This window comes from Zalophus californianus, chromosome 5 (assembly GCF_009762305.2).
Source record: "Zalophus californianus isolate mZalCal1 chromosome 5, mZalCal1.pri.v2, whole genome shotgun sequence".
NCBI classification, from domain to species: Eukaryota; Metazoa; Chordata; class Mammalia; order Carnivora; family Otariidae; genus Zalophus; species Zalophus californianus.
Window position 1 is genome coordinate 153,660,392 of NC_045599.1, and position 14,948 is coordinate 153,675,339.

The 14,948-nt window shown below is 64.6% G+C and overlaps 1 protein-coding gene across 2 annotated transcripts in view; it reads left to right on the forward strand.

Annotated features, from left to right (window-relative positions):
• The first annotated feature begins 841 nt into the window (after positions 1-841).
• SLC12A7 (solute carrier family 12 member 7) overlaps positions 842-14,948 on the forward strand; it is a 71,099-nt gene continuing 56,992 nt past the window's right edge. For both annotated transcript variants that reach the window (XM_027605540.2, XM_027605541.2), the window contains exon 1: positions 842-1,053. In XM_027605540.2, coding sequence (XP_027461341.1) covers positions 864-1,053 — 190 coding nt within the window. In that variant the 5' untranslated portion in view covers positions 842-863. The remainder of the gene's footprint in view (positions 1,054-14,948) is intronic.

Genomic DNA, 14,948 nt, shown 5'->3' on the forward strand with positions numbered 1-14,948 from the left:
AGCAATATTAACACAAAATTAACACGGGGCTGGTACATGTGTTGCCAGTGCCCATAAACGGAGTAGGCTAGCTCTTGCCCACATTTCCTATCTGGTGCATTGCTCCCGAACCTCCCGGTCTCACTCCCCTCCTTCCTGACTTCTGCTCCAACCAGGTAGAAGTCTGAGGCTGAGACCAGCGGCCTGACCTCCTGGGCCAAGTGCTGAACACCTAATGGTCAAGAGGCCAGAGTTGGGGGATGGGAGGATGCCAGGCCAGGGTGTCCCTCCCCCGGACCCCATGGTCCAGGAGGTCTCCACCGTCCTCACTCCAGGAAACTCTGGCACCCACTCCTTGTGACTGGTCCCTGGCTGCCATTCGGCCGCTGGGGGTGGTCGCTGTCCCAGACCAGAGAGGTCTCCAGCATCCGCTGGCAGGCTTGTCCCAGGCCCTGGCACTGACCCCTGCCGCCTGGGTCCGGGGAGGGGTGTCTTCAAGGTCTTGCAGCGGGATCCCCCAAGGCGCTGCTGTTCTGAAGGGACACTCCGGCTGGGAAATCGAGGCTGCCGTGCCTCACGGAGGGAATGTGCCCCTTTCCCGAGTGACCGAGTCCCCAGGCACACGCTCCTACTTGTCCCGGCCGCCGCCTCCGCGCTCCCCGCCGGGTCTCCTCTTCGCGCTCCATGGCCCCCTCCCGGGTCCTTGCAACGCTGGGTTCCTGAGGCGGGCTCTGCCCCCGCGCCAGCCCCGCCCCCGCCCCCGCCCCGCCCCCGCCCTCCCAGCGCAGACCCGGGCCCCGCCCTCGGCCGCACCGGCCCGGCTCAGCCCCGCAGCTTTGGCGGCGGCCGGGGACCTGGAGGCTGGGGCTGGCGCTCGGGCCACCATGTCCCAGCGCTTCGTGGTGACCCCCGCGGCGAGCGGGGCGGGGGACGCGGGGCTCAGGCCCGAGGGCGGCGGCAGCCAGCTCCCCAGCCCCGGCCGGGCCCCGGATCGCGACCCCGCGGCCGCCCCCGAGACGCCGAGGGTGGACGCGCTGCCCATCCTGCGCTACTGCCGCGAGCCGAGCCGCTACGGTAGGTGCGGGCCACGCGGGGACGCCCAGCGAGGGCGCGCGGCCACCCCGTCTGCGCGGCGGAGCCGGGCGGGCGCGCACCCGGAGGGTCGCAGACGAGGCCCCAGGGCGCCGGGCCGGCGGGAGCGCTGCCCGGGCGCTGGCCTCGGCGACGGCCGCGGTGGCTGCGTCGTCAGCGCCGGGGTGAGCTGGTGTGGCGCGTGCCCTGCGGGCTCCTCTGGGGACCGCGGCGGGCTCGGCCCCGACGCCCCCGCTTTCTGCCCAGTCCTTCGCCCTGGAGGGGGATGCGAGTCCCTGGGCCCTTGTGAAAGCTCCCGGGCACCCTCTGACCTCACTGCCCCTGGAGCGCAGGGCGTGCAGTGCAAGTCAGGGTGCAAGTGTGCGGGAGTGGTGGGTGCTCAGAGCCCACGGCGGCAACGCCGCCGTTCCTCCTGTCTGGGTGAAGACACCCAGGGGTCAGCGAGGCCCGCCGGGGCCTGGACAGCGCTCTGGTCAGTTACTTGGTTTGTGCCCCCAGTGGACTCCCCACCCCCTCGCCTTTAATCATCAAACTTCTGCCAGCAACTTTCCTTTGGTTTTGAGGATTGTGGTCTGAAGGCCCTGAGAAGTGCAGGTGGGCAGCTCAGTGATCCCTGCCCTGACCGGGTGTACTGGGGAGACCTTGCTGCATGGACCGCGGCCTCTCGCTCAGGCCGGCGCCCCACAGCCCTGGGTGGGGGAGGGTGCAAACAGGCAAAGGCGGGTTCCCAGCAGCTCTGGGTCTGACTGGGTTCTGAGAGGCCCTTGCCCTCTAGCCTCAGGCGGCTCCTGGGGGCAGATGGTCCTGCGGCTGCCCTTGGTCTGTGATTTGCCTGCCCCTTTGGGAGCCAGAGCTTCCACCTCTGGGCTGATGTCTGAACAACCTGCAGCTTCTCAGGAGCCCAGGCGTTTCCTGCAGGTCAGCAGGGGGAGGTGGGTCTCTGGACAGAGGGGCCTCAGTCTGCGACGCCCCCAACATAGGGGGCTCAGTGCACGCAGTGAGAGCTGAGAGTGCCAGGGGTTTTGAACTCTTTCCCACAAGGCCTTTATTGACTTACTCGGGAAATTCTTTGACACGGAGATGAACTCTGAGCCGTGCCTCCCTCATAAGCTCAGGCGTTCTGAGGCGCTGGGTGCGTGTGTGCGCGCACGAGCACACGCACACATGTGCACGTGCCCTCTCTCAAGGACTGCATTGGTCCAGACAGGTGGTGGGCAGTGGGGTGTGTGTCCACAGGTTCCGCTCTGAGCCTAGCTGTCACCTGGGGGCAGCCGGTTCTCGGGTCCTGCTCCCCGCCCATCGCCCTCTTAACCTTGGGGGCCATTGTTTGCGCTCCAGGAGGCGTAGTGGCCGTGGGCAAGGCAGAGGGGCACCCTCCCGCCTGTGCCCCTGCTTACCCGGGAGCACCCTCCTCTCGTTTGCTCTGTGAGCAGTGATTCTGCTGTTAATCGATTTCTATGAGTCAGAACAACTAATTATTTCTGGGACTGCCGGCTCCTGTGTTCTGAGGGAAATCGCTTTGACAAAAGGGGTCAATAGAGACTTCTTGGAGACCGTGGATGAGAAAAGAGCCCCTGGCCGGGGCAGGTGGTCCTCCTGACGTGTGGCTGGCAGCAGGGAGAGAGCGGCCTCTCCACTGCCCGTCCTGGGAGACCCCGAGGCCCCAGCCTGGGCTTGCTGGCCCTGCCATGGTCTTCCCCCCAGGAACTGGGGCCTCAGAGGCCGTGGCCTTGCCTCTTGGCAGGAACATGGACTCTCAGTGGGCCCTGTCCTGGCGTGGAGCTGTTCTGCCCAGCAGCGTGCAGGTCCCGGCTCCCCAGGACTGGCCCTCCAGGTCCTCCTCAAACCTCGTCCCCTCTCCTGGCCCCCTCTGCCCCGCTTGTGCTGGGCCCCTAGCATGCTGGCCTGTCCCACTCGGGAAAGGGTCTGGTGCCGGGAGACACGCTCCGGTCTCAGCTTGTCCTCTGCCCTCCGAGCTCCTGGTATGTTCATCCTCATGCTGACGAGGCGAAGGGCATGGCTCCAGAGTCCTCGAGGTGGTAGATGGGAGACAGGGGGCTGTTTGGGGCCAGGGAAGCTCTCCCGACCCTACAGCCCCCCCACTCCCACCTTCACCTCTTCTCGTGGGCCTGCCGTCCAGGTGGTTAGACCTCCCTCCCCCCCCATCCGGCCGCGCCAGCCCTCGGGTGTGGGGCGATTCTGAGCCGGGGCCTCGCTGTGCTCTTGCCCCTGGCTGACGCGGTTGCCGATACACCACCGGGCTCCAGTGGGGCGGCAGTTATAGGGGCGCGGTTCCAACCAGCAATCAGTCAGCTGATAGTGTGCCCTGCCCGCTGCAGGAGAACAAAAGACTGATTATTTGACGAGACGCTGCCGATAAGACAACGTGCACCAAGTTTAAAGAGCAATTCGGGTTCTGTGGAGCACCTTTGCATGGTGGGGCACCCGCCCTGCATTGCCCTCCCGGAGACTTCTGTGTACTAATGAGGGGGCTTTCGAACCCAGGACGACGCGCAGCCTCTTGGCGCGGAGACGCCTCGTGCTGTGTCAGGACCCCGCCGGCTCCGAATCGGCCAGGCCAAGCACCCGACTTTGCCCTTCGACCAGCTCCCCTCCAGTGAGTCTGCTTGTTGTGCATTTGTGTATGACAGGTGCTTCGAGTGGGGGGACGCTTCTCTCTGCCGAGGGACCGGACATGATCCCAGCTCCTGGCGCCCCCATCCCTGTGTCCCTGCGAGCCGGTGTTTCCTGGGCACACACCGGTCTGCTGCGCACTGTGCCGAGTCCCGTTCCTTCGTCGAGGGTGGCAGGGTTTGTGCTGGGGGTGAGGGGAGGCTTCTTCACCCCAGGAGGCGGGGGTGCTGTCGCCAGGCCACCTGCCTGCCCTTCCTGGCTGCACCACGGGTCTGCATGTGCCAGGCGGGAGGGAGATGAGCTCGGGAGCGTGCAACTGGGCAGGGATGGGCTGCCATAGCACCGCCACTTTGGGAGGTGCCAGAGGTGAGGTGGCTGAACTGGGGCTGCCCCCCACCCCATTCCCAGGAAAGCTGCCAGTGCCGTTCCTTTGTGGGATCGCAGTGGGGGCCCCAGATCCAGAGTCAAGACGTGGAGGACCTGCCCTGCCCGCCCAGCCTGCCCTGCAGGAAGGGCAGGGACAGAGGGAGCCTGGCCTGAAAGGAGGCCGCCCTGAGGCCACAGCCACCCACCTGCCCCTGCAACGCAGGGCCACACTCCTCGGAGCTCGGCTCCCCAGAGGCCCGACTCCCCTCAGCCCCCTCCCCGTCTCAGGTCTGGGCAGGTTGGGGGGGGCATCAGACAGAGGCTTGACCCTGAGACAGGTCCTCCGGCCCCTGCTGTCTCCGCGGGCGCTCTGAGCCCGTGCTCCTGGGGAGGCCAGGGCAGCCCCTCGCTGAGGCAGGTGGACCCTCACGCGGCTCCTGGTTTCCGCCCTGCACTGGGGTGGAGGCCCGTTTCCAGCCCCTGTTGCAAGGTCGACTTTCTGTTTCTCTGAAGGTGCCTTGGGGGGGAGGCCTCAGAGTCCCACAGACGCTCAGATGACACCTGGGGGGCTGGTCGCGCAGGCCTGTTGTTCAGAACGTTCGAGTGGGTTTGCACGTGCGTCTGTGTGCATCTGTGTCCACGTGCGTGTGCCTGTGAGTGTCTCTTGTCGTGTCGGGGCGTGACCGCATGTGTGGCTCTTCGCTGCTGGAGGGGGAGGTGAGGCTGAGCCTGAGAACCTGCTTGGCCAGAGGGGCATCGTGTGTCTGAAGGGGGACGCTCCCTCAAGAGCCGGGACCCGGGAACCTGGGAACACGGGACGAGGCTGGGAGCCGTCATCCAGCACGCGGCTGGCCCCCCACACTGCTGTCCCCGGGGAACGGGCCCCCCCGCTCACCGTCTGAGCCAGGCCCTCCGCGCAGTCTGTGAGCCCCAGGAGAGCCCCCCTCCCCACCCGGACCCTGCGTCTGCACTTCTTGCGACTTCACAAGTGGGTCATAGGTTTCTGCTTCGGGTTTGTGTCAGGGGCACGTCCCGGTCCCCCGACCGATGTTGGTGCTTTCTCGTCAGGTAGGAGGCTCAGCCCCGCTCCTGGCTGCCCAGGAAGCCATGAGCCCGAGTCCAGGGTGTGGGCTGCCCAGCTCTGGTGTCAGAGAACCCGCCACCCCGCTGGGCAGACTCTGTTCTCTTTTTACTTAAATATTTCATGGGTGCAGCCCTCGTGTTGGTTCTTATGGAGCAGCTCTGTCCAGAGCACACTCCCGGGCTCTGTCAGTCGGCCGGGGAGCTCTCCCCTTGGTGGTTTCTAGCTCGCTGACAAAAACACTTGAGGGCACGTCCCTCACTTCCCTCCTTGCTACTTCTGCTCCCTTTGGCGTCCTTTTCATGGGGTGGTGTCGTGGTTTTGGAGGCACTAACTCCCATTAAACATCAGAATGACACTGTGTCTGTGTTCAACTGGCCACACCGCCGTCCTTAACCCACGGGGGCTGCGCGTGGGCAGGCCCAGGACCCCGGCAGGAGTCCTGTGTGCCGTGCCTACCCGGGGCCCCGAGTGGCCCTGCATGCGCCTCCTCCCACCTGGGCCTCTGGCCCCGTGAGCAAGGGCTGCACTGTACAAACATGGGCTCGGGCTGGGGGTCCCAGACGTGTGTCCGCGGATGTTGGCTACCATACAAGTGTGGCAGAAAGGTGGACCGAAGATGTGGTCCTGCCACGCGCTGGAGTATTGTCCCGCCTTCCAAAGGAGGGACGGACGTCCTGACACCTGTTACAGCAGAGACGGACTTGAGGACACTGCTCAGTGAGACCGGGCTGTCACGGGGGACACAGGGCCCCTCACCGGAGGCCCCCGGAGGAGTCCCGTCCACAGAGACACAGGGGAGGGCCCGGGGGCTACAGGCGGGCTGGGAGAGAGGGTTTCACGAGGACAGAAGTTCAGGAGAGGGGAGGTGGGGATGGCTGCACAACGCTGCACGTGCTGAGTTCCACTGTATACAGAATGGCTTTAGGTCAGATCTGTTTTACCACAATCAAAAGAGCGAACAGGAGAGAGGGTGAGTGGAAACCGAATTCGTCCCCTCCCTGACCCGCTGCTACCGGCAGGCAGGCCAGCAGTGTCTGGTTTTCCGGGGGAGGGGGAGGTCACTTTGATTAAATCCCTTCTCCCCGGTGGGGCTCTCGCCAGGGTCCTTTTCATCTAAATTACTCTCTGCAAAAGGTGCGAGTTCAGGCCTTTTGCAGGAGATGTTTTTGTCCAGGGACCTTCCTGCTTCAAGCAGGCGCTGGTGTGGCCTTTCCGGGCTGGTCCTGGAGTAGGAGAGGGGCGGCAGGCTCGCAGTGCTGGGGTCGGGGAGGGGCTCGGGCGTGGCTGAAGGCCTGGGAGACCCCTCCTCGCCCTATCCCCCTGAGCCTGCTTCTGCAGGGACCAAGAAGGAGCTCTAGGCCTCAGCCACCCGGCTGGGAAGGCCCCTTCTCCCTGGACACCCCAGGGACAGCCCGTCCTGGCCGCTGGGCCCGTGGCCCCCCTCACCCAGGAGCAGGAGGCCGAGTTCTCCGGTGGGAAGGAAGGGCAGGTGCAGGGCACTGGGGTGGCCCCTCCAGCCGCCGGGTCCTCCCTCACCAGGGGCTGCTGGGTCTGCCCTTTGCTCGGCATGCTGGCCGGTCCCTAGAAATGGGGACAGCGCTGCGGGCTGCACTTCTACCTTCCAGATGCAGCACAGAGGGGCTTTTTGCCCGAGTTGGCCTTGGGGGGTGGGGGGTGGGGACCCAGCCTCCTGCCCCTGGAGAGACCTGAGCCCCGCACAGGGGGCAAGACGGGCCGTGGCCCCAGACGGCCCCCTGGGTTGTCTGGCCGTGTCTCAGCCACAGGCAGGATCGGGTGTGTGCGTGCGTGTGAGTCCTTCCTGCCTGCAGAGCCAGGGGACAGGGCTTGCCCCCTGGTGGAGACTGCTTCTGCATGATGTCATCAGGAGTCAGGCAGGGGCACCTGGGAGGCTCCGTCGGTCAAGCCTCCGACTCTTGATTTCGGCTCGGGTCATGACCTCAGGGTCGTGGGGTCGAGCCCTGTGTAGGGCTCCGCGCTGGGTATGAAGCCTGCTTGGGATTCTCCCTCTCCCTCTTGTGCCCCATGCCCCTGCTTGCCCTCTCTCTCTTTCCCTCCCCTCCCCCCTCAGGCCCACGTGGCCCCCAGTCCTCGCTGGTCACAGGGAGCCTGAGCTCTTCCTTCTGCCGCAGCCCTGGGCCTGGTGCCACCCCCCAGTGGGCAGAGTGGGTGCCTCAGGGCATCGGGTGCTGGGAGAGGTTCCCTGGAAGCTGTGATAGAGCCATGATGCTCACCTGAGAAAATGTGGACAGTGTTGTATTCCGGGGCCCCAGAGAAGTGGAGCCAGCAGGATGTGTGCGTGGAGAGAGAGCGATTCCAAGGATTGGAGTAGTACGTGCAGCCGTGGTTTAGTGTGTCCAAAGTCTGCAGGGTGGGCCAGCAGGCAGGAGACGCGGGGAAGGCTGCAGTGCCCACGGGCCGCCTGCCGGCAGGGTTCCTTCCTGCCTGGGGAGGTTCCCTGTTCTGCCAGGCCGTCAACTGATGGGACGAGGCCCACCTGTGTCAGGGAGGACTCAGAGCTCATCACTTTCAATGTTAATCTCATCCAAAGCATCTTCACAGAAACACCCGGAATGTGTGACCTCGTACTGGGCACCGAGGCCCAGGCAAGCTGACACGCACAGTGAACCGTCACAATAATGGAAAGAAAACATGCTCAGAAGTAGTTCCTGTGAAAAAGCCTCTTCTGGGCTGTGTCTGCGTGTCCACAGTCACGTGGCTGCATCCTCATGGTGTACCTGCTCTTTCCAACTTTACCTCTTAATGTATTGGAAATGCTTTTTCTGAATAAAAATGCCTTTATTCTTTTTATTCTTTGGCTCTGGCTTTTAGAGGACGGCATTAGAAACCAACAGAACACAAAGCTCAAGGCAGTAAGACTTCTCGCTTTCGGTGAGTCTACCTCAAAGCTGGCTGTTTAGTTGCCAGTCCTTCTGGGTGTTTTAGGTTTTTTCCAAAACCTGTGCTGCTGGCTACTCCTTTTAGGGCTGTGGAGAAACACACCTGTGTCGCATCTCAGCGGCCGCTGTTCGGGAGGGACCCGCTTCCCACACCGTGACCCCTGCAGAGGGGTGCTCCCACGTGTCCCCAGCCGCTGGCCGAGACCTGTGGCCGCCGTGGACACAGCAGAGCAGGCTTTGTGGGAGTGGGGCTCGCCCGTGGCCGTGGCAGGTGTGCCCTGGCGGTGGTGGGGCCGGGTGTCCCTGACCCATCATGTTTGTGGCTGACGCTAGTCCCATGGGCTCTGTGTCAAGGGCTGAACGGATACCTTAGTATTCGTTCGTGAGCTTGGAAAGTCTGTTACCTTCAGAGGCTCAGAGAGGAGACACGGCCTGGGGGTGGCAGTGAGGTTGCCTCAGATGGCAGGGAAGGGCGGCAGGTGGGAGGCTGGGACCCAGGGCCTGTTTTTCCTGTTTACTCAGATGGTCACTTCTGAAATACCGTTGCAGCAACTTGCCGCGTGTCTCCGTCGGGAGTTAAGTGCCCCCCCTCCCACCGTGACCCGTGCACACACTGGGTGGTGAGCTTTTGCACTTAACTGACGGTGCGGGGCTGTGGCGTCTGCTCCCTGGGCGACATTTGGCAGTTGCCCACGGGCAGTCGGCCTGCCCTCCACCCCTGCGCAGTTGGGGCTGGACTCACGTCTCTCTCTGGTTCAATCCCTGGGACACCGGTGCTCAGACCCAGGCAGGCTGGGCTGGGGAGGGCCTGGCTGGGAGGCCATTTAAAGTCGGGTTGGAATGGGTGACGCCAGCGGGTCACAGGGCCCAGGTGGCCGAAGACGCCCCTGCACTGGCCTGGGGGCCAAGGAGACGTGGAGCCGGTGGGACCGGGCGTCTCCCTTGCCGCCGCCCGCACCCCTTGACTGCCCTCGGTGGAGGCTGGCGGGCCTTTTCGGATGCTCTCTGTGAGGACAAGTGGGGTTCGGCCTGCCTGAGCTCAGGACGCAGGTTCAGGGCACCGTCCGTGGAAAAGCCAGGATGTCAGGGAGAACCCCACAAAACCAACGGAGCTCACATAGGCTACTTACCTCAAAGCGTCTCCTGTTTTCATTTGAGAGGAATGCCATGGAATGTTCTGGAGCTCCAAAGGCTTACCTTCCCGGGCTGTGGGAGACTCTGCCGTCCAGAAGTCGCTTCCAGGGCACGTGTGTCCCCCGCGCGGCTGTCTTCTGACCGCACCCCCCACCCTGCTTCGGTGCCTTCCTCTGCCCTGTCCCCAGCCTCACCGAGCTCGCGCACGGAAGTGGAGAATGGGCCGGGTGAGGTCCGTTGTAGGCTTCCGTTGTCCGTGTGCTTTTATGTGTTCTGAACTCCGCACACGTGGCCCAACGAGCAGGAGCCGCCGGAAGAGTTGGGGGTGTGGGGGGGCCGTGGTAACCCCTCCGGGTCGGTGGTCCGTGTGCGGCAGGCGGTGCTGTGGGCCGTGAGCTCAGTGGCGGGGAGGGGAGACAGAGCTGGAGATGAGGAGGGGACGGCGGTGACTTCCGTCTCCCCGTGGGGTCGTCCCTGCCTGGGGAGGGTGTGGAGGCCGCTCAGGCTGGCAGCGTGGCGTGGCCCATCCTCGGGTGGCCAGCAGGGCCCAGGGGCTGGGAGGCCGGGCCAGGTGCGGCTCGGGAGGGACACGGTGGGCATGCTCGCGTGGCTGGGCAGTGCCTTCTTTCGGGCGCGGGGAGCGGTGGTCTCTCCAGGGTGACACAGTCCACGACTCCTTCATGCTCCAGCAGGACTCGCGTGGTCGCGCCACAGCATCCAAAGAACAGACTCAGAACAAAGCTCCTTTCTCTCCTGCCACGTGGCGCCAGAGCCCCGTTCCTTCCTTCAGTCATTCCCTGGCTCACTCATTCCTCCATCCTCGGGGCCTGAGCTGTCCCACACACCCATGCTATATCCCCTATGGCAGCTGCCAGCCACGGGTGGCCGTGGAGCTCGTGGAATGTGGCTGGTGCAACTAAGAACTGGATTTAAATCTTTTGAATTTTTAACTAATTCGAATTTAAACTCAACCAACCGCCTGTGCTCGGTGGCTGCTGAATTGCACGGCATGGGCCTGGTGCTGGGGGCGGAGGGGAGCACATGCCCAAGCCCGCAGCTCCAGGAGCTTGCACTCCAGGCCACGGCCCGTGAGCAGGGGCGCGGGGAGGTGGTGCGGCCCAGATGGCCGACGGCTCTGGGGGTCCTGGCCCCGGCATCTCAGAGTGGGACTGCGCTTGGAGATGGTCTTTAAAGAGGTGATGAACAGAGCCACGGAGGGGCGACCACATGAGGACACAGGCCACGGACAGAGGCCTCGGGAGTAACAGCCTCCAGGATGTGAGACCACGCAGGAGGGTTGTCTGTGCCCCCAGCCGGGGCTGTCCGTTCTGCTGCTGCAGCTAAGATAACACGTGGGCTCTGGTAGCCAGTGCACGCCCCCTCCCCCGTTCCCCCAGCGGGGGCTGAGTCGGCTCAGCCTCCTCCGCCATGAAGCTCCCGCGAGCAGCCTCCCGCTGTGGTCCACCATGAGGTCACTGAGCCCATCAGAGCCAGCGCAGGGACCCTGCCTCACCTGGACCAAGCTCCCTTCCCTGCTCCACCTGCATCGGGCTCCCCTCCCCCTCCCCCCCCATGGCCACCTGAGCCCTCCCCAGGGCCCGGCTCCTCCTCACTGCCTCTTGTTGCTTGGAGACCTGAGAGTTCTTGTCCCGCTAGACTACAGAGCAGAGGGTGGCGAGGGCCAGCTACGCCGGTGGTCAGGCACACTGGTCAGCCCCCACCCGCCTCCCTGGGGGGCTGCTGGGAGGGGCTTGAGGGGAGCAGGTGATGCCAGCAGCCCTCCTCCATCCCATGCACCTGTGCCCACCAGGCCTGGGGACGCTGATGACCTGAGGGATAACCAGACACAGAGCTGCCCAGGGATGCAGATCAGTGGTCAGCATCACCCTTTGGAGACTCCAGGGCCCCCCACCCCGCCCGATGCCACCACCTGGGGAAAACTGGCCAAGATCAGGGGCTGCCTCCTCCGGACAGCAGCCTGCCTGAACTCACACAGACCTGTGGCTCCCTACCCCTGGGTGGGGGCTGTAGGGTCCTGTGGGTCTGGGTGTCCCCTTAGAGCCATCACAAGGTCACGTCCCAGACGGCTGTGGACAAGGCCCCCCACGTTGGGCCGTAGGAAGTATGGACCTGCTCCCACGCACACACCTCTCTGCAGGGTTCAGAGCCACCCGTGAATCCGGCCTAGGCTGAGGGACCCCTGGGAGCTCGCCAGTCAGCTACAGACATGGGCCCCTGGTCCACACAGCCAGGCCCTGGTCGAGAGCTGTGTTTCCCGAGGGTCTGCTGAGGATGGCTCCTTCGGGGGTGCTGACCGATGCAGAGAAGCAGTGAACCCCTTGCCCCACCCCCCCTCGAGCACCCTGGCCCAAAACTGCTCCTCTGGCGTTAAGCCTGTCCCATGCCTAGGATGCACGGGGACTCAGCGATGTTCTGGGAGGCAGAGGGCATATTCTGGCATGCCCGGCACCTGTGGCCAGAGGCTCCGCTGAGCCCTTCCTGGGACTGGTGACCCGAGTCATATGCGTCAGAAACTGCTTTAGGGACGTGGAGAAATTGCTCTGGTTGCTTCAGAGCCCACCTAGGTGTTCCAGAGGGTAGGAATGAGATGCGCCCTAGGACAGAGCGGGAAGGGGGCTCACAGGACCCCACCCCCCAAAGGCAAGCAGGCCTGCTGGTGGGAGGGGGCAGGGTTGCAGAAACGGCTGCCCGAGGGGCCAAGCAAGGCCATGCTGTCTGCTGTGGGCAGGGGGCTGAGAGTGGATGCCTGCCGAGGACTGTTGGGGTTTGCTGAGCCCCCCTCTCCTCTGTGCCCACCCTCCAGGGACCACCTCTTTCAGGCTGGGCTGGGCCTCGCTGTCCCCTGCTCTCGGCTGGGGGCTGGGACCTCCTGAGGATGAGGTTGCCTTCCTGCCCTGCCCCCTCCTGCCTCCCCGTGTGCTGCCTTCAGCCCCCGCTCTGTGTGTGGGCCCATGGGTCACCGTCCCGGCTCCCCTCTGTGGGAAGCCTTGCCAGCCTCCTGCCAAGGCCCAGGAAGGCCCCCCTTCCCCTCCTCCTGCCTGTGGACTGTGAGTGGGAGACAGGACTGGCCCAGAGGGAGAGAATGGAGCCTGGCTTGTGGGACCATCGGGGGTCCCAGAATGCACCTGCTGTGGCCTGAGCCCCTCCAGCCCAGCAGCCCTTCCAAACTGGGGACCTCAGCTGTCCCCCTTTGAAAGGCCAGACGGTGGGTGGGGGCCCACTAGGGACAGGGCACAGTGGATCTCTTGCCTGGGAGCTGCTCCCTTGAGGACACATGTTTTATGACCAGAACTGTGAGAATGTGGCAGAAAGCCCAGCATTCCAGGTGAGATCATGGCAACCGGGGTTTACCAGCCCATCCCACAGTCCGAGATGGTCCCACTCTGTGCACAAGGCTGCAGAGGAGCTTTGGGGAATGATCCTCCTTGAGCCCCCTCCCTGGGAACCAAGTTTTTCCAGGTTTGGGCCTTATCCTGCGTTAGTTTTGAGGCTGGTGGTAGGCTGAATGGTGGCCCCCCAAAGATATGTCCACATCCTAACTCCTGGCTCCTGTAAATGGGACCTGATTTGGGAAAAGTGTCCTTGCAAACGGGATTAGGTTAGGGACATGGGGGTGAGAGGTCATCCCGGGTTATCTGGTGGTTCTGAGTCCAACAACCAACGTCCGTAAAAGAGACCCAGAGGAAGACACAGACGCACCGGGGAGAGACCACCTGAGGAGGAGACAGAGGTCGGAGTGCTGGGCCACCAGGCAGAGGCAGGAGGGACCATCCCCTGCGGCCTCCCGAGGGAGTGGGGCCCTGCGACACCTGGCTGTCGGACGTGTGGCCCCAGGGCCCTGAGAGCCAGCCTCGCGGTCTGTGGCTCTGCGTTACAGCCGCCCCAAGGTACTGGTCCAGGCTCTCAGTGGTGCTGGAGGGGCTGTTTGGGTTCACCTGGGAGCTGTTTCTGGAATGCTCCTGGGCTCTGGGGATGCGGGTGCAGAAGGAGAGCAGAAGAAAGTCCTGGCCCTCCCTCCCCGGACCCTCAGCGTGCCCCAGTCCGTGGCATCTTTGTGGCCGGCACAGGGGCTCCTGCAGGTGCTCCTTCTCTGGGGATTGGGCTCGGGCCCCACTGCATCTGCAGGAATGGAGGGGAGCCAAGGGCGAGCAGCCCCCAGCCCATCCTGGAGCACCCACCCTCGGCCCGGGAGCTGGGCAATCCTCCCGAGTGCCAAGCCCACGGAGGCACCTTCTCTCAGGCTTCGTGGGGCCTCAGCCAGCAGTCCCTGGAGGGGGAGGCTGGACCCCAGCAGGGAAGTGACAGCTGTGTCCCAGAGCAAGTGGCCAGTGAAGAGGGCTGAGGGGCACTGGAGGGGCCTGCGGAGGCTGGGACCCGACCCTGAAGTGCAGGCCGCTCTCCAGCCTCCTAGGAAACCCCGGAGCAGGTTCCTCTGCCGCCGAGGCCGCGGGGACCCCTGTGTCCCCTTCCACCAGAGCCCCTCCCTGCGCAGACCCCACAGGACCCCGCGGTGGGGTCCCCTGCAGAACCAACGTGGCCGGCCCTGCCTGCCCCTCACGCGCATCTGCACGGACGTGCCGCGGAACACGGGCCTGCACGGGCCTCGGCCAGCGCCCCAGGGAAGCCGGGCAGGCTCCTAAGTCAGTGACCGCCTTTACAGACACAGAGGCTGCTCCTCTCCCCGTGCTCCCTGTGCCCCCCCCCCCCAGGGTGGCCCGGCTGTGCTTTATCACCAAGAGTCGTTTGACCTTCGCTGACACGGGGTGACCTGCGCTGCTTGGAAGCCAGGCTGTGACTGTGGCATCGAGCCCCTGGTGAGCTCCCCGTGGGGACGCTGGTGTGGAGCCTGCAGCAGAACCCGAGTGGGACGAAGGATTCGGGGTGCTGGCGGGGGCCAGGAGGGGCTGTGCTGCCGGCCACCTGTCCTTTCGTACCTGTGTGCACACAGCCCAGTTCCGTGTGCAGGTGCCTGGGGGTGAGACCGCTGCACAAAGCAGGTGTGGGGGTTTCGGACAGGAAGGGCCCAGCAGGCTGTGTACGTCTCTCTCACTTTATGTGCAGGCAGGGTATTTGTGGGCTTGGGGCACCGGCGTACATTTTAGCTGCCGTGTGCTGGCTTGGTGCTTTCCCCTTCCTGCCGGGCTGACCGTGGCAGAGCGCCAAGGGCAACCCCATTGAGGTGTGGACTTGCCCAGTTCCGGGGACACGTCCGGTTGTGCACTGCATGCTGTTGTCTTGGGAGGGGGTCGCACACCCGCGAGGGGCTCCCAGTCCACTTTGCAGAGGGTGGCACCTGGACGGGCCCCCCAGGCCGAGGGGGGGTGCAGGAGAGGCCACTGCAGGTGCAGGATAGCCGGGGGCAGCGTGGCAGGTGGTCTGAGGAGTCTGGGCAGGGCTGGGGGACGAGGGCACGGCAGCAGGGCCTTGGGGCTGGCTGAGGCCCCGGCGCGCACCCACCACCCTGGGGCTGGGCGGGTCCGGGTTGCAGCGTCAGGTGTGGGGCACGGCTTGGAGAACGGGGCTGGGGCTTCTCCCCATGAACGGCGTTCTGCACAGGTTTTCTCAGCCCCAACGTGATGATAGTCACCCAACCCAAGTGAAGGATGTGTGGCTTTAGTGATCATGGGAAATGGCCCAGCAGAATGCACTCTGTGGTCTCAGAAACGTGTGTGTCCCCTACCAAGGGTCAGGCCCTGAACCAGATGCGAGGGGGGCAGGCC